This window comes from Haliotis cracherodii, unplaced genomic scaffold (assembly GCF_022045235.1).
Source record: "Haliotis cracherodii isolate W230 unplaced genomic scaffold, xgHalCrac1.p SCAF_5, whole genome shotgun sequence".
NCBI classification, from domain to species: domain Eukaryota; kingdom Metazoa; phylum Mollusca; class Gastropoda; order Lepetellida; family Haliotidae; genus Haliotis; species Haliotis cracherodii.
In genome coordinates, this window is record NW_027266308.1 from 53,987,678 (window position 1) to 54,006,794 (window position 19,117).

The 19,117-nt window shown below is 39.4% G+C and overlaps 3 protein-coding genes across 14 annotated transcripts in view; 2 read left to right on the plus strand and 1 right to left on the minus strand.

Moving 5' to 3' along the window:
• Positions 1–3,375, plus strand: part of LOC139442677 (ribosome-binding protein 1-like) — a 51,655-nt gene extending 48,280 nt beyond the window's left edge. For all 12 annotated transcript variants that reach the window (XM_071223552.1, XM_071223544.1, XM_071223542.1 and 9 more), the window contains one exon: positions 385–3,375. Coding sequence is in view for 11 of the 12 variants with exons in the window: in XM_071223542.1 (XP_071079643.1) it covers positions 385–423 (39 nt within the window). In the remaining variant the exon portion in view is untranslated. The remainder of the gene's footprint in view (positions 1–384) is intronic.
• A 727-nt stretch (positions 3,376–4,102) lies between these two features.
• On the minus strand, positions 4,103–8,366 carry LOC139443136 (DNA-directed RNA polymerase II subunit RPB9-like). The gene is made up of 5 exons (XM_071224084.1): positions 8,229–8,366; positions 7,306–7,360; positions 6,635–6,708; positions 5,994–6,120; positions 4,103–4,985 (listed from the first exon to the last, which is right to left on the minus strand). The coding sequence occupies exons 1-5, from the start codon at positions 8,294–8,296 to the stop codon at positions 4,923–4,925; spliced, it is 387 nt and encodes a 128-aa protein (XP_071080185.1). The 5' UTR covers positions 8,297–8,366; the 3' UTR covers positions 4,103–4,922.
• Positions 8,367–8,691: 325 nt separating this feature from the next.
• On the plus strand, positions 8,692–17,559 carry LOC139442997 (FMR1-interacting protein NUFIP1-like). Its single transcript, XM_071223924.1, has 9 exons — positions 8,692–9,117; positions 9,762–9,875; positions 11,807–11,869; positions 12,971–13,053; positions 13,496–13,588; positions 14,370–14,487; positions 15,085–15,280; positions 16,275–16,423; positions 17,254–17,559. The coding sequence occupies exons 1-9, from the start codon at positions 8,746–8,748 to the stop codon at positions 17,374–17,376; spliced, it is 1,311 nt and encodes a 436-aa protein (XP_071080025.1). The 5' UTR covers positions 8,692–8,745; the 3' UTR covers positions 17,377–17,559.
• Positions 17,560–19,117: the final 1,558 nt, after the last annotated feature.

Here is a 19,117-nt window from a genome sequence, read left to right on the forward strand (position 1 = left end):
TTCATAACATATTATCGGGTAACATAATCCAGCTTGCCATATGATCTTCACCAAAGCATCTTTCACTAGGATTACTCATGCACATCAATAGATTCCAAATGAATGAGAACCTTTTTGACAATTTCATCATAATTATGTTTATATATCTCCATAACACTCCTAGCGACCTGGTAACCTGATATGGTTATGATTGTTTCATGTTAACACTATGGGAGAACTGTTCTGTTAACCAACACTTGTAAATAACGGGCAGATGCCACATTTCACTGTAACATCTCTGTATTTAACCATGATCAGAAAAATCTTTGTAATGAAGAGATGGTGATCCAGGGCTGTTCCATGTGTTGGGCCTTGTCATGAGTGTATTCTTCTTTGTACTTTCAGGCTGCTTCTCCGGGGAATGATGCGGGCACCTCAGTTTAACACCTGCTTTCTACTGGTTTCATTCTGCCATGACGTACATCATCATCTGGCGATGCCCTAGCCAGACTTTGTCACATGACTAACTGCGCCATCTACCAGATGGATGATCTTAGTGTCACCCATGGATGACGTCTTCTCTTCAGCTCAGTCATATCATTATCATTTTAAATATACATGTACAATAGTTATAAGTGTTTGTATGACAGCAGTGATTTTTACCATTGCTTGCTTTTCTCACTGGTGAATGTTCATTGTCTTCCTTGTCAAAGGTCACTACAATGTAGGTCATGGTCAGTTTAAAAATGTTTGATCAAACATATCACATATCTTAGAAATTAGTGACATTTTCTTGGTTTGGTTTAATAAATAATATATGATTTCTGTTACTTAAAAGCAACATATGTTTAATGAAATGATGTATCAAAATAAAAGAACTAATTTGACCTTGACCTTGACCTTTAGACATTGGCTGCCATGTCGTTATTGCAAGCCATGTTTCTTTCTGTCAGGTAGCCTTGCATCGTTGCTGTAGTTGGGGGTGGGAACTTTCTTTAATTAAAAAGTGACATGGTATTTTATGAGTGCAGGTCATAGCCTGGTAGAGACGACAATGCTGTCAGGAAAATTATGTTTCAAATCAGTATATTTTCATATGTGTAGCAAAACTGAAACAGACTTACACTCCTACTTTGTCTCACTTCACAGTCATAATATTGTTAAGATGAGCGACCTGTTGAATTCAACATGAATGTATTCACAAGCATTTAGTAAGGCATTTAATGAAATAATGAAACTTGTGGACATGCCAGAATGCTGAAACTTACCTGGTTTGTATTATTGGCAGATTATGGTGGAAATGATATGAGCATTGTGTAATGATTAGTAATGAATGTTTTGTTGTTGACATCAGTGTCAATGTTTATGCTTTGTCCTTAAAAGGGATCCTGTGAGGTAATGCACCAAGGCAAACTCTTAGATGATGGAATTCAATATTACAGAAATTCATGGAATTGATTATTGAAGAATTTTCTAGTGTGCTTGTACAATGTATTAATTTGACCAATTTGCACTGACATGGTGTTGTAAATGTTTTGGCTGTACAGCCTGTGTTTGCCAAGCCTTTGGATACTGCATAATTGCTGGTTGTACTTGTCACATTGCACAAGCCAGGGAGCGCCCGTTAGGCTGTCTTGCTGTTGTCAGCCAATGCTGTTTGTCATTGTTGAGATCTTATTTTCAATATTTAATTTGTTCATGTTTAAACATCTTTTTCCTTGTTTACTCTCCAGTTGTCATGTTGTTACTTTGTGAGGATATGTTGAATATGCAATATAGATGGGTCCACTCATTGTTAAAGATTGTTTTTCTGTGAATATGTTTGCTTATTTACTTGCCCTCCTTGGAAAATTTGAAAGTGTATTTTTTCATGGGGCAATAGCAGGTGATTGTAAATTAACATTTGATACTTAAATGTCGAAATTGTTAATCTTAGAAATCTGAAAATTAGTCTGACCTTATTTTTGCAGCCTTGACCAAATTTTGTTTTGTGGATTAGCTGTTAATCCCCATTTGGATTTCCTTCCTAGAATAATATTATTCCGAGAGATGGTACACCCTGTTGCTGTTGCCTATGTGTCCAGTGTACAGAATCAACTTTGTACAGTAAATGCACTTTGATTATTTACAGTGATATATTATTATGATATTTCTGCATTGTAGGAGCTGTGTGAGCAAGGTGGTAGGGGCAGGGTATATAGTAGGAACAGGAGAGGACAATGCTTATTGATAGCAACAGGTGAAGGGAGGGCTTAGTATTTTGTTCATGACCAGCAACACCTTATTCTATATATTTAAGACTATACCATATCAAATGTCATAAAAAATTGTCGATGAAATTACACTGTGACATATTAATTGCTTTTACTTATAAGTATTCAAATTTATATACTTGATTAGCAAGAACTGTAAAGTAGGTACATGTAATACCAGTTGCAGTGACACACAGAGCACGTACCAGAGCTCATTAACAGACAGTATACTTCACAGTGCCTTTCAGCTGATTATTTACTCTTGCATGTATCCACCTAGCGCAGCTTCTTACGTCCAGGGCCCTGTTGTTCCACAAAGCCATCGTAGTGCTGCGACTGTCGTAAGTCTATGTTAGTATAGGAGTTACGATCACCTTAGCGCTACGATCGCTTTGTGGAATGGACCACACCATGTACTATGTGCCAATTGTAGCTGAGGCGGGTACTCGCCCTGTACATTCAACCATAAGGTAACACTATTTAAATTCTGTTGTGCTAGATTTGGCCTGTCTTTCCTTGGTAGCCATTGTAGTGTTGATCTGCAGAGCCGGTTATCCTTTCTGCCAGAGATGGCAAACAGAATTGTTACTAGTCACATATTGTTTTGTTTCTGATTATCATTTGTAATATAGAATATCATTTATTGTAAGAAACCAATGCAGTTAACTGCTTGCCATGTATCAATAGGATAGATGACATTAATCACTGAATAATTTACCAATGAGATTTTATGTTGATTTATTGTAATTAAGCATGTTAAGCATGTATTGGTCCATAGGTAGACTGTTCAGTAAATATCGGACCAGGTAACATGTTTCTGGTAATAGGCCACCGCCCCAGCATCACCATCCACACCAGAGGGATGTTGCCATGTTACAGCTGTGTCACAAGCAATGACGAGGGAGCCAGATGTGGTTCAGGGTGCCATCCTTGTTTTGTTGTACACGAATGGCTGGCAAGTCTGCCTCCTGGTTGTGGTGACTGGGACAGGCCACATGCTTCATTCACACTCGGTGGGGGCCCTGCAGACTGGGCTGTATGGAGGCCCCTTTGTCCAGTTTGTATGGAATCTCTAGTGATTGTTCACTGTGTGACTCATGTCCAGCATTGGTCAAGCTCAGTTAATAAAAGTTATGTCTCACAAGATTTTGTTTTGTCATAATGAAAACTGAAGAGTTTGCAGCCTGTTTGTTAACAGATTTTGCACCTTTCTTAACATATTGTATGCTGTGGCCAAAGAACGCTGTAGGACTCACCGAGTTTACCCTTGTGGAATACAGTACAGCCATATCACCCTGTCAGCCATGTGAGGACAGACAACCAATGGGTAACTAAGGAGCTTTGAGCAGGTGTTTGGATGTAAGGAGATTTTCTTGATTAGGCCACTTGGGATAGTTGGCTATCAAGCTGAAAAGTCTCCTTGCTATGCAACCAGTTTAGCCATCTCATCTGTGTTAGTTCCCTCTCAGGACAAGCATGAGGTTCATGGGACCCATTAAAACCTGTGAGTGAGTGAGTGTATGAGTGCATGTTGTTTGAATGTGAATGAATTGTGAGTTGGGTTATCCTCACACACTATCTACCAAGTCACACATTGTAACCACCTGATCTGCATTTTACTTTTCAACAGCCTCCTCCCGAGACCCATATGCATTGTGCTAAAGGATTCATGAGCACCACTACCACCACACTCAGAACAGAAAGTGGATTACACCAGAACTTGACATGGTTGTTTGCCTGCCCTCGCTGGGCTTGAAATATCATCAATGTCAAAACCAGATCAGATAACTCCTGCTCTATGAAGAGCAGAACAAGACAATAAAGTCGCATTCAGGTGACAGACAATATACACTTTGTCTACCATTAAATATTTTATTAAACATACATACGATTTGTAATGATAAATCCATTCACGAAACAAAATATCAGAAATCCTAAAACGTTTCAACATGACTGATAGTTATTCAATATTCATGAATACAAAGCAATGAATAGTGTCATTCTTGGACCAATTAAACCTCTGCTGACTTAAAGTGATGGACAAAGACAGTTACTGTACTTGAGGCATGGGCAACTGGGGTAAAATCGGCTGAATGGGAGTGGAATGTAGTTACACAACTTCCACAGCTATGTTTGTACAGTTGACTCCAATGTACGAAAGACGTATCATTATTCTTCATGTGAATAACATACTTTGCGTGTATAACAGTCTGATCTCGAGGTTCCCTTGGAATGATATCTGTAGGTGACTCCACCATACTGTTTGCAACAGTTCATTGGTTGCCAGATTTCCTAACTGATCACCTGTCTCATACATGAAGAACAGATCGAGGTTTTTGCTGTACCCATGGATGACAAAGCCAAAAAGTATTTCAAGGATTTGGGGTGAACAACTCACTTAATAATTCACTGATCCACATGACCTCTGTCTTATTCACATAAAATTGGCATCCCTTCTATACAACGAATATAACACATTTCTACACCATTAACTGGTACATGGAGATCAAGGTATGATGGAAACATATCCGGGATCTTCAGTAGATGTATGTTAGTGTTAAGTTGAAATGTCTTCAATACATGGTTAATGAGAACACGTCTGAGGTAACTACATGTCAATGATATATGGGGATGATCTCATGAAATGAGATGACAATACAATATGAACGGATGGCAATGTTCTTGTAGCAACTATTCAGTCCAGCGATGAACACAGTTAGAGTTGGTACATACGTAGTATAGTCGCATACCTTCCTGGAAAAGAAAAAGTAAACAAATTATTACACAGTCCATATAAGGCATTGGATGACCTGAAAAAAGTTCAAGTGATCCTAGTTTCATAACAGCAGCTGTGCACTTCTTTCATACATAATCACATAAACAGTGAGTGAGTGACGGGCAGACGGGCAGGAGAGCGAGTGCATGAGTATGGTTTTACGCCCCTTTTAGCAATATTTTCCTGCAATTTCAAGGCAGGACACCAGAAATGGGCTTCACACATTGTACCCATGTTGGGAATCGAACCTGGTTCTTTGACGTGACGAGCTAACGCTTTAACCACAAGGCTACCCGACCGCCCCTATCACATAGACAAATCATTAGACCCTTATGGGTAAAATGAAAAGTCACACTTCAAAATATAATCTATATCTTCCCATTTAACTTAACACAAACTGTGCAGTACTTTGTCCAAAGACTGAGTCCAGTAAAATTCTGTAGATGTAGTAAGCTCAGCTAACAACAGTCAATATCGGGGTACCCTGCTTGGGATGCATTTGTACCTGCAACTCGCAGTAAACAAAAAGTTCGAGGGTTTATTCTGATGCATGTGCCATCGCACATCACACAATGTCACTCAAACACACATCGTAGACAACATGAACACCATGGTTCCTCTTCATTAACATCAAAACATTGCAGTTTGCCAATTTCATCACAACAAGATGGTTTTTTTACTAAGGGAGATAATTCTATAAACATATGTTCTGTGCATACCACTAAGAATATCTCGTTACATTGCTTTCTCCTACTGCTACAGTCAATATAATGATGCTAAAATCTACTGAAAATGCTGCTAGTTGTTTAAGGGACAAACTGGTAAAGGATTAAGTGTCCATGATTTCATAGACGGGCGAGTACGTCTTCTTCAAAAGGCATGTGTCTGTACCGCCTGAACACACACTCCCTCTGGATGCCTGGTTAATATGTCATCGTTCTATGCACACTGACCAAACAGACATTTATGAACATCTAAACATTCACCTCAGCTTTTGTACTGTGCGACTGGAAAAACACGGACTCTTTGTGGCCACACTTTGGACATGGATGGTCTTCTGTGCGAGGGAGTGTCGGATCTGCTATGACGTCTCCAACAATTTGTGTCAATTCACTGCAACACATAAAAAACTAATGCATCAGGCTCAATTAATGCTGATATATTTAACTGTATATAGTAAGTTGTGTTCCTTAATGTACTGATGTATCATGAATTTACACCTGACAATATGATACACAATATGCCTACCCATGTAACACTTTTAAAAAAGTAATAACAATATTTCAGCAACACCATGTCAGTGAGCTCCCCACAGTCCCTGAATCGACCCTGGGTCTTCGGTGCGATGGGCCATGCTTTACCCTTCACCCTCCAATAATTAACAAGAATCTCAACATCATAGTTATAATCACATCCAAACAAGTAATAATTTAGAAGTTTTATGACAACAAATACCTCCTGAAGCAAAGAAATAAATAACATCAACAAACAGTTGATGTTTGTTATTGCCTGTTCGTTCACACGAAACGATACAATGCAGTTTATCAGTTTATTTTTTTCCAAAATATTGCACATTTTGCTTCAGTGCGCACTATAGTCAAGAAAATAAAGTAGGAGTAATACTCACTCGACCTCGTGCATGATCTTGTTCACGTAGATACACCGATTATCTGCTTCCTGCTGGTAGTCACAGTTCCGACACTGTAACAGCAACAAAATACCATCAGTGATCATGCAATATCACACATAACATACTCACATCCTGTATGTTACACTGAACAACCTACCGGAGCCATTGCTGAACTGCTTGTCATTTGAATCTACATATGCTAAGTACCTATTTCCAAAAACAAAATCCCTTCCTCATAATCCTGCCAGCCTTATATCAGTGTATATTGTCCACATCACGGAACCCTCTTCAAAAGTACATGACCTTCTAAATCATTAACCCCAGACATACTTGTATTCATGTAGTGACTGCGTGAGTTGGGTTTAATGCCACCTTTATCAGTATTCCTATTTATATCACGGTGTGTCAGCTTACTGTGGGAAGAAAGCCTGAAGTGATGCAGGTCTCAGACGTTTTACCACATCGGTGAAACCCACGAGCATGGGTATGGTGCTAACCTAGAAATACAATCGGGGTGGACAGGGACTCAAACCCACAATCAAAGGTTTCTGGCATGCCCAAGGGACGCTACTCTGCACAGCGAACTGCGGCACCTTAGACGACTGGGCCACCCGTGCCCCCTTGTATTTATGTACACAGTGGTAAATAAATGAACAGCCAAAACTTACTGCATACAGAAGAACTCTGTTATCTTTGTCTTCTTTTGGATACAGCATGTTGTTGCTGAAATATATATATTGAATCAGCATTATCAAGTAAATTAAATATTCAGAAGACAAACTTCATTGCATAATTCTGTAACAGTTCTACTTTGGCATCCAAAGGGTCATAAGATGGGATTATGACAATGACTTCAGACAATGTAACAGTCGCTTCCTTAAAGATTATATCATAAAAGTACTTATTCATTTGTATTCCCAACTTATTGCATGTTTGGTGCAAACATTCCTGTCATTGTTATGAAAAAAATAGCTTCAGCACTGCATCAGTGTTATTATTCTCAGGAAACAAGCCAACATATCCATATCCGAGCAAACATACACTGTTTAAACTAGATTAGTTCCTTAACAATAGTACCACAAAATCTTGTATGTTAATGTATGTGTGAATGTACATCACTAAAGACTTAGTAAAGTAAAACGAAATAGGATCACATTATGAGTATAAAACTAAGCAATTTGTTTTTCATTTTGATATTTGATTGGCTCTCTTGAATCAGACACAAATCAACGTTTTGACTGGTATCAATTTATTATTAAAAGTTGGGCGAGTACTGACAATATTGTATCCACAGTAGAACAAAAACTAAGGACTTGTTAAGGTTTTGTTCACAATTCAAAACCAACATTGCTCGCCAATACACACATCAACTTTCCCTAATGACTTCGTTTTCACATTTGAAACCATAAGTCACATAGAACGCTCTAAATAGATTATAGAATGGCAAGATCTGATTGATACATAGATCTTTTCCGTTTCGTGATTTCTCAAAAACTTTTCAGTGTCTGTAGGTTTGTTCAAAACAAGATTTGTAACATGTCAACATAGCATTCATCAACAATGATCAATTGTCCATATTTATAAATATTACCATTCTTTACAAAATTTAATGCCAACGAAACCAGGGCCTGCATCGTGGGCTTCGAACAACTGGTCCATTGCTGATTCTGATCTGCGCAATAACGATCTGAAATGATTGCAAAGCAAAATAAGCAAAACACACGCGAAAAGTCCCGTAAGCTTTCTGCAGAGCCGTGGAAAGAATACGCTATGTTCAGCGAGTCCTATGTTCACTGTTAGGAGAAATTGGCCGGAAAAGGAAAAAGCCTACTAGTTGTTTGCAACTCATTATACTATGACCAAATAGAATTAATTGATTAATATGTTAGCACCATTTGATGTAATAATTATGATTTATTCAACATCTGTTTTAAAATATCGTTAAACGTTATTGTTATTGTTAACTAAAATTCACCAGTTAGCAAGTTCAAACAATCTATCAGGCAAACCCTTTAATATGTCGTAAGTAAACATTACTTATGATGTAACGTAAACACATGTGCTCACGTCTTGATTCAGAACACCACGGTTAGCTTTCAATTTACAAAATGAATCACGGTTATGGATATAACACTTTCGATCAGTATGGACATTCAAATCCTTACTCACAACAAAATGGCATGTTCAACCAACAAGCATGGAATCGCGGAATGAACGGACACCAGTTTCCTCCAGGCCAGTTCCCCAGGCCCGCGGCTGGGCCTTGGCAATATCCACCAAGGGGACCACGCATCCAAGGCCCAGGCATGACACAAGGACATAGCAATAGACCGCAGTTCCAACAACGGTTTGGGAACCACCACCAAAGACACAATAATCCTTATCAGAATCCTCATAAGAATCCTCATAATGTGACAAACGCAGGCTTCCAGAATGGTAATTTCCATAACGTGCCTAATGACAAGAAGAAAAACAAAAAGGTAAACCACACTGTACGGTAGGCCAAGAGCGTTCTTATATTCCTTTCTCAAATGATCTAATTTGTTTCAGTTGTCACATTCAATTCACGTTTTAACATGATGAATTGACTTGAAGAGCTCAGGACACCCCCATATCAGGAGGGGGGCCCAGGTGGCTGTGCAGAGTTGAGTCCCTTGGGTACTCCAGAAACCTATGATTGTGGGTTCGAATCCCGGTTCGCCATGATTATGTTTCTAGGTTTGTCAGCGACATACCCGTGTATTTGGGTTTCACCAAAGTGGTAAACATCTGAGACCTGCATCACTTCAGGCTTTCCTTCCACATTAAGCTGAAATGCTGTGATATAACCGGAATACTGTTAAAAGCGGAATGAAACCCAACTCCCTCACTCACTAACCCATATCAGGAAACCACAGGAATCTGTAGCTGTACACAAATGAACATTTGTTTTATGATCTGTGTGTCCTATAAGGCCAAAGGTTTCCTTTACTGATGGTGATACAATTAAATTTGAACCCGGGTTCGATTCTCGACATGGGTACAATGTGTGAAGCCCATTTCTGGTGTCCCCCATCGTGATATTGCTGGAATATTGCTAAAAGGGGCGTAAAACCATACTCACTCACTCCTAATATTTTTCCAGAAGAGAATAGACAAGAGAGATCTTCCAGAAAACAACCAGTTCTTTTGCGACACATGTGACAGAGGATTTTGTTCAGATGAGAAGTACCAAGAACATGTCATGACACATGAAAAGGTTTGTTTTGTATGCTGCATATTTGTAGCTGATTGTTGATACTATGTTAGTAATGATGCTATTTCAGTATTGACCAAGTGAACATGGTGCATGTTCAGATGTACATCAATGTTATTATGATGTTCATGTCTAATTGCATTTTATATATTAAGGCTAATACAACTGTACAACACATCCATCAGACCTGTGAAGATCCAGGTTAGAATAGGTCTTCAGCAATCCATGCCTTTCATGAGAGGCGACTATGCTTGTCGTTAAAGATGACTAATGGGATTGGGTGATACATGTCATCGTGTCCCAATTGCGTGGATCGATTCTTATCATGCTTATGATATCAATCATTGGATTATCTGGTCAACACTCAATTATTTACAGGCTGCCGTCATATAGCTGGAATATTGTTAAGAGAGACGTTACACATGTTAAACAACAAGCAAACAAACGCAACCAAATTGACAAAACGCAAAAGAAAGTAAGGAAAAGCTTTCCCAGCAATTGACATTTTGATTGATTACTTTGCTTTTGTCAAAGAGAAGGGAGAACTGGAACTTTAATTTACTTAGATACTATTGCAATATTATCAAAATAGTTTTGAAATTATTTCATCATGTTCAATATGTCAGCATGTCCCTTGCAGCCATCTGTATGATGTCATCAGTGGGATGTCACTGCATGTAACAATGGTGGGAAATATTTAAATATGCATGTGTTTATCCACTTGTTGAATTGTTAAAAAAAAAAAAAATTTTTTTGTTTTCTTACGGATGTACATTTTATCTATATGTGCTTAAATTGTCTTTAAAAATACTGTCTGCTCTGTCTTGTGCCGATTGTAAAGTAGGAGGCATGGGTGGTCCAGTCGTAGAAGTTGCCACAATTTGCTAGGCAGAGTTGTGTCCCTTGGGCATGCCAGAAAACTATGATTAATAGTTTGAATCCTTGGTAGCCCCAATTATGTTTCTAGGTTTGTCAGCACCATACCCATGCTCGTGGGTTTCACCAAATGGTAAACGTCTGAGACCTGCATCACTTCAAGCTCTCCGCCAACATATATCTGACATGCTGTGATATAACTTGAACACTGTTAAAAGAGGCGGTTAACCCAAATCACTCACTATTGTAAAGTGTGAGATTTGCACAGAAGTTAATATATGCACCTAACTCAAAAGGACGTACAGTTACCTGCCTTGTTGTTCAGTTTGAGAAGTTCTATCATCATAATGACAGTACCTCATGCTTGTTCCGGGGCGGTGGGGTAGCCTAGTGGTTAAAGCATTCGTTTGTCATGCTGAACACCAGGGTTTGATTCCCAACATGGGAACAATGTGTGAAGCCCATTTCTGGTGTCCACCCACCCCCCTGTTATATTGCTGGAATATTGCTAAAAGTGGCTTAAAACCATACTCTCTCACTCACTCACTCATGCTTTGTCCAAGTGTCTATCAACCTGATTGCGTTATCAGATGCTTATACCTTCAATTACTGGATTACCAGGCCCAGGTTCAATTATTTACAAGGCCACTGTGACTCCCTCTGTGACCCTCAATCATCAGTTTAACTGCCTCCGTAGTCTAGTGGTAGAGCGTCCGCCCGGAGAGCGGAAGGTCCGGGGTTTGATCCCCGGCCGCATCATGCTAAAAGATGTTAAAAGATGGTACTTGTTGTTACCCTGTCTGTCGCTCGGCATTAAGGGGCTAAAACAAGGACTGGTTGGCTCGGAGTCAGTATACTGTGTCTAAGTGGGGTATCTCAGTCGGCTAGCACTATAAATCAGCATCAGTCCGGACTAGTACAAGCAGCCACTCACACACACACGTGCATGCACGTCACTATATAAGTGCAATAATCTTGGACGCGATGATAAACCCAATTTCACCTTCACCTCACCATCATCATTTTACTCTGATCACCGTTCTCAATGTATATTTCAGTGTTCAGATCCAACCTGTTCCTATGTGGCTGCCCCGAAGCTGGTCAAGCTACACTTCCAGATGGTGAGACATTATTGCATCAAGTTGAAACTGAAACTCAAAACCTAGTAGAGATCATCGGAAATATAGCAAGTTGTCTGAAGTTCAAGACAAGCTGAGTGTCAGTTTTAGAACATAGCACAAATAACACGAACAGTGATTTTGGCCTGGACCACCACAATACGTCTTCTTACAACAAAGGTGGAGTTTTAAGTTTTAGTAAAAAAAAGCTATTATCATGATAATTAGTGCAGTAAGAAGAATAGTTTGATAGGCATCACTTAGAAATTAACAGATCACAAAGTAGAAACAGTCTTGCTTGACAACGGTAAAAGGATTTATACTGAAACATCACCTTTACAGTAATTAAAGAAGTTGTTATGCATAAATTGTGTCTACTTTGTCAGTAAGACGAATGTGAGGATTTAAGGCCTCCGAGATTTTATGAGACAGAAGAATCACCCAGTACTCCATGTTTGTCATAAAGGGTAACTGATTGATAATTCATGATCTGATGCAAAGTGAACATAGTGCTGTGACTTTTATCAGACCTGGTATGGGTCTGTTGGCAATTAGAAGTGACAAACTTTGTAATAGTCTGGTTGGTTGTGGAATGCCAGCCTTTGAAATTCCAGGACTAAATTATGCTGAGGTCAAGTGAAAATCTAATTGTGGTAGTCTCCACTGACTAGCAGCATTTAGGGGCTATAAATTTGAGCCTGTTCTCAATATTTTAATATTTGCTACAAATTGGAAATGAATAAAACTGACAAAAAATGTAAACATAGTAAATGTTTTGGTCTCACTCAAGCAAAACTAGCTACAAACTCTGTGAAGTTTGTGTATTGAAATAATGTTTACAGTAGTTCCTTTGGACTAGTTTTGCAAAGTTTAAAGGCTGAATGCCCTTATGGCAACAGCTTTTCCTGAATACAGTTGTGAAATTATTTTTTTTCCTGAATGTTGAAAGTCCCTTGAAGACAAACTGTTAGTCATCCCCATGCATTGATATGTAATAGATCCTGACGCTTTACTGCCACTGCTGCAGCCTTACTCTCAGCCACCCCACATGGGCCCCAGAGGCCTCGAGTCATTGACTGATTCACTATGGTTTATTCGTTTCAGCAACATCAAACAGGTCTTGCTCACAAGATATGGCAGCTTGAGTCACCTGAAGACATCAAGAAATGGATTGAAGAGAGGAAAAGGTAAAAATACAGGTCTTCAGTTGGTGATGCCAGGGGTCATTGATCTCACACAAATGTTCCCGAATATGTCTGATACCTGCTCCATGATTCTCATGGATGATTGGACAGATGTGCTCACATTAATCTGAATCTCAAATGACCCGGGCAAAGTCTTGTACAGAGTTTCACCCCTTAGTTATGAGATGATCGAGTGATTGTGGTGTAATCGTTGAGTGTGATGATTATCCTTTCTTTGTCGGCACCATACACAATGCCATAACCATGCTAGTGGCGTTACCAGAGATACACAGATCAACTGAAATATACTGTTCAAAGGAGTGTTAAACCCAACTCATACATTCACTCACTCACATTTCCAATGATTCAGTATTAAAGGGGAAATTCTTCACACATGTTCCAACAAATGACAGAATACTTTTTACCATTACTGTTACACTTCTAGGAATTTCCCCACAGCAGCCAACGTAGCAAGGAGGAAGACGGTGGAGGCAGACAGACGATCTCGGGGGGAGAAACTGGACACCAAATATTTTGGGTGAGTCAAGTCCTAGTTCATGTCCACAGTTTGATCCCACAAGAGATCTTTTAAGCAGTAAGGTACCTCATGCTTGTTTGGTATCTGGGGAGTCAAAATGGCTGCCATGTGTGGATCTGGATGGTACTGCAGAATGTCATTCTGGGCAAATGGCTGTAATCTGGCGGATTGTGTGTCACTGTACCCAAACATCATGTTTCAAGGTTCACACTATCAACCACTAGTTTGCCTGTCCCTAAGATTTTCTTTGTGCTGACAGAGTTGTGTCCCTTAGCTTTAGGGATCTGATGATTGTTGGTTTAGATGGTTTTTGCCCTGATTATTATCATGGTTCTTCAGCACCTCAGTGATGCCTGAGGGTGCATGTCTCTGTGTCATACAACATTTCTGTGTTTCTTGCTTACTGATCAACCCTAATATGGTCCCTCATCATCCTGAATGTTTTTCTATATATTCTTGAGTTGATTTGTAGCTTTTGTCACTGTCCTGGTATTGTCCATGTTTTATGCAACTGATGTAAACTTCTTGTGGTTAAGTATATATTAAAAAGAACAGTCATTATCTTCATCTGAAATCTGTATCATACTGCAAGTTTCTGTTTTTCAAGGAAGAGTCCCCCCCCCCCCAAAGCACAACCTACATAGTCTATTTTGGGATGGTCTGAAACAGGAAACAGCCATATGTTTTGTCAGAGCTGTCTTTGGGCCTTCCTCTCTACATTGTGACTGAAACAGTGTACAAAGTTAACTTCTGGCCAACATATTTTGTGATTCTGTTCCAGCAAGATGAAGGGTGGAAAGCACCGAGGTAAATGGGGAAACAGGAAACGTGGCTTCGATGATGCTCAGTCTGATGTGCAACATTCTCCTGCCAAGAAAACAAACACAACAGAACAGACAGTATGTGCCTTTTGTCTCTACAGCGATCTATGCTGTCTTAGTATCAAGGATTTTATCTTCAAGTCTCTTTTGTTTTCTCAGTGTATTACTCAAGCTGTGCTGACTGAAGCGGTTGGGTAGCCTGGTGATTAAGGCGTTTTACTTGTTGTGTCCTGGGTGTCGATTCACCTCATGGGTAGACTGTGTGAAGCCCATTTCTGGTGTCCCCACCATGGTATTGCGGGAATATTGCTAAAAGCAGTGTAATACCATACTCACTCACTCTTTATTACAACCCCCAAATATTTTACCTGTTGTTTTTTAGCTCACCTGATCTGAATATAGTCTATTGTCTTATATTTGCAATTTTTCATTTTTGTGTCCTTTTTTCAAATGAGTAAGAATTTTATTTAAAATGTTGCAAATATTAAAATATTAGGTGAGGGGTTGTTTAAATAATTGTTGCCAAATTCATTCAGCATCTTCTATGCTGGATATATATATTTCTTTCGAAATGTCTGCGTACTATTCTATTCGGACTGATTTTCTTTGCGTTTGTGTGGGGATGCTGTTGTTTCCATTAAGGCCTCAGTTTAATATAATGTATACATATTCCAGACACCAGCTAATGGAGACCTTAAGACTGTGGATCCTCTAGCAGCCATTTTGATGCAGCCTGAATCTGAAACAGGCACAGATACTAACCAAGATCAAGTGAATGTTGCTGGTGGACTGGCATCACTGATGGCATCTTATGGAGCAGATTCAGAAACGGAGGAAGGGCCACACACATCACACGGCAAGTCACAGCAAAGTGAGTTATAGAAGGGATGTACTTCACACCCTGCATTTCCTGGAATTATTTCTCTATTTGGATTCCCCCATATTTGAACAAAAGTTTCCAGCTTCGAAAAAACAATTCATCTGAAAACATCCCAGCATCACCATGTCCACTACCCAAACAATTAGGTTATGTTATAAGAGCGGTCTGATTTTTAAACTTATCCTTTTTCACACTATCCATTTCTCCTTCTTCTTTCGATCCTGTGTGGAAACGTACTTAAACAATAGTTTCCAGCTTCGAAAAAAACAATTCACCTGAACACATCCCAGCATCACCATGACCACTACCCAAACAATTGGGTTATGTTATAAGAGCGGACTGATTTTTGAAAATTATCCTATTTCAAACTATCAATTTCTCCTTCTTTCCATCCTATGTGGATCAATTCACCTGAACACATCCCAGCATCACCATGGCCACTACCCAAACAATTGGGCTGCGTGCTATTATTCCGTGAAAAGTGACCTACATGACCTGATCACATGACTAACTCTGCCACATCATTCTCTTTCTCATCGCCACCCTGTGGAGACGTGTATTGTGTCTCAGTGAATCCTCTTTTTTTTCTGCTCCTCATGATAACATCTACAACACGATTGGTAGAAAATAGGAACAGAACAAGATAAACATACACCTTGCAAAGATTGCAGACATATTTTCTCCACTGCTGATACACGTGATCTGTTTTTTTACATTTATAACATAAAAGCATAAAGATATTGAAGACAAATCTTATGAATACATACATCAAAATTATAAATTCACAGACTTCTTTTTTATTCATTAACACCAAAAAATATAGACAGTACGAAATCAGTGACATTGTTCATCACGATATATATATTGTGACATCACATCACTCAAACTATTCACTTGACTGCTCTGTGTTCAACAACACTGTGACAAAATTGTTGAAATTATGACTAGGTTGTCTCCCTTATATTTCCACTGCTTATTTATACAGACACATCTCCAACAAGATCATGTGGCAACAAACAAACTAAGACAGACAGTACCCAGAAGCCCATGTCAAATAGACAGCGGAAACAGCAGAGGAAACAAAATGGCAGCTCGAAGATGTGGAATACAAAACGATCAACACTACTAGAGCGGGTGAGTCAAACTCCGAGTATGTAGTGTAGCGGTAGAAGTTACTTCACTGGGAAATTAAATACAGTTGGAATGTTGCTAAAAGTGGTATCCTAACTCACAATAATGTTAGACCCGTGAAGATCCGGGATAGGATAGGTCTTCAGCAACCCATGCTTGCCGTAAAAGGCGACTAACATGATAAGGTGGTCAGGCTCGCTGACTTGGTTGCTGCATCTCATCATATCCCAATTGCGTGGATTGATGCTCATGATGTCAATCTCTAGATTTTCTGGTCCAAATTTGATGTAGAAGTTACTTCACTGGGAGGTTAATTAAGGGTGGTGAAGTAGCTCAGTGGCATTGTCTCACCAAAGATTGAGTTTGATGCCCTGTTGGGGTACAATGTCTGAATCTCATTCTTGGTGTCACCAGTCCAAATACGGTTGGAATGTTGCTAAAAGTGGCATCCTAACTCACAATAATGTCAGACCCGTGAAGATTTGAGATTGAATAGGTCTTCAGCAACCCATGCTTGCCGTAAAAGGCGACTATACTTGTTGTAAGAGGCGACTAACATGATAAGGTGGTCAGGCTCGCTGACTTGGTTGATGCATGTCATCATATCCCAATTGTGTGGATTGATGCTCATGATGTCAATCTCTAGATTTTCTGGTCCAAACTTGATTATTTACAGACCGCCATCATATAGCTGAAATATTTGCTGAGTGCAGCGTTAAACAACAAACCAAATAAAGGTCTCTTTGTTAGGTTGGGAACCATCGCCAGTGTGTATCAAGATGATGATGATGATAATGTTCTCATCACCTACATTGTGTTACATTGTGTTACAGTTGCTGGCGAAGGAGATCCGGCATGAGCGGAATGTCCTGCTTCAGTGTGTGCACTACATTGTCAAGAAAAACTTTTTTGGTGTTGACCTGGAGGGAAAAAAGAATTATTTGGGCTCAAGATGATTTTGAGTAAACTTGATGTTGAAATGGACAATATTATTTTGTTTCCTTGGTATATGCAACATAAGGAGGAAATCAGTTCTTCGAGGATTTCTCTTTTACTTTGGTTATGAAAATATAATACCTATTAATCATCCTAACTGATTGTTACATTACCTTGTTGTAATTGTCTGATAAATATTAACAAGTGCCATGTTTTTATGTTTGATGTTTTTTGTTATTTGCTTTGTGAAACCAAAGGGTATGATTTTTCCACCATGAATCAAAAAGCTCTCTACATATCAGACTACTTCACCAATTGGGATTTTCTTCAATTTAGGGTCTGGTCATTATCTCCCCTGTTTTTTAAACATTGTGATATTGTGATAAGCATGTCCATCCCTCCATCCATCCATTTTTCTGTTCTCGAGGCTGATCTTCTAAGCCGTTGAATATTTCTTGTTGAAACTTTCTATAAAGATCAGTCTAGTGATGAACTGTGCTTTTTGATGACTTGGTATATTTATATATTTTTTAAATTTATTGAAACTTACGATGACAAGATACTGAAAATAAGGGAAGTGCTCATTTCAGGAGCAGAACTAAAAAAACGTGGAATATTTCTTGATGAAACTTGCTATACAGATCAGTCTGGTGGCATCTTCCCAAGGCAAGAGAGTTGACCGACTATAAAAGTCCAGTTTCCACCCTTGCCAAACTGGGCTGGTATTATAGAGTTACATTTTGGCCGGACTAACGAGTCTATGCATAGTCCAATCAAAATCTCGTATGGAAATCTAAATCCGGTTCGTAAACTGTCAGGCAGATTTCAGTCGATTGCAGGATTTGCAAAGCATGTGCACCGCCAAATTGTTGTCAACAGATATTTTCCCAATCTTTTCATGTTTTTAACCAAGGTGCTCACGTGATTTGATGCACTTTGCGCTGTAAGACCCGTTTTATCACAATATAGTCCTGACCAGGCCCCACCATCCATTTTGTGTGAAGCAAACGCAAGTGATACGAGAGGTGGAATCTGATTGGTCCATAGGAGAGGCTTAGAAGGGACATAACTGGTAATAGCCACTGGTGGCGCTACGATCGAGCCCAGTAATTCCAGCCTAGTTCGGCAAGGGTGGAAACTGTACTTTTAAAGTCAGTTAACTCTCTTGCCTCGGGAAGATGGTCTAGTGGTGAACTGGTGTCTTTTCATGATTGGGATAATGAAAGATCCTGAACAGCATTATATTTTCCTTCACTGAACTGAAGGTATCGAATGGCAATGAACCAAAAATAAGGTATAAGTAGCCATTTCTCCATTTCCAATTTGCACCAGACCGGGGGGATATGTCATCTCCTGATGACTCTTTTTTATTAGGATATGGCGAGTTTGAAAGAATGTTTTACTACATCAGGTAGTCTGTTTTTGTAGAATTTAATTTATGGATCCCTAGCATGCCTAATAGCTGATCCATAACTTACCTGCTTGATTTCGCTGTACAGAGTTGCGTCCCTTGGGCATGCCAGAAACCTATGATCGTGGGTTCAAATCCTGGGTAGCCCCAATTATGTTTCTAAATTTGTCAGCACCATACCCGTGCTCGTGGATAAATGTCTGAGACCTGCACCACTTCGTTCTGTCTTCCCACATTAACCTGACACACTATGATATAACTGGAATACTGTTCAAAGCGTTGTTAAATCCAACTCACTCACTCACTTTGCGTGGACCACATCCTTGAAAACAGCTGCACAAAGGGCAGTG

Excerpts from the sequence above, each read along its gene's own strand:
- LOC139443136 (XM_071224084.1), bottom strand. The coding sequence starts at position 8,296 with ATGGACCAGTTGTTCGAAGCCCACGATGCAGGCCCTGGTTTCGTTGGC. Across the intron at positions 6,709-7,305 it reads ACAGAGTTCTTCTGTATGCA|TGTCGGAACTGTGACTACCA; the intron begins GTAAGTTTTGGC and ends TTGCTGTTACAG. Across the intron at positions 6,121-6,634 it reads AAGATCATGCACGAGGTCGA|TGAATTGACACAAATTGTTG; the intron begins GTGAGTATTACT and ends TATGTGTTGCAG.
- LOC139442997 (XM_071223924.1), top strand. The coding sequence starts at position 8,746 with ATGAATCACGGTTATGGATATAACACTTTCGATCAGTATGGACATTCA. Across the intron at positions 14,488-15,084 it reads CAAACACAACAGAACAGACA|ACACCAGCTAATGGAGACCT; the intron begins GTATGTGCCTTT and ends TACATATTCCAG. Across the intron at positions 15,281-16,274 it reads ACACGGCAAGTCACAGCAAA|ACACATCTCCAACAAGATCA; the intron begins GTGAGTTATAGA and ends TTATTTATACAG.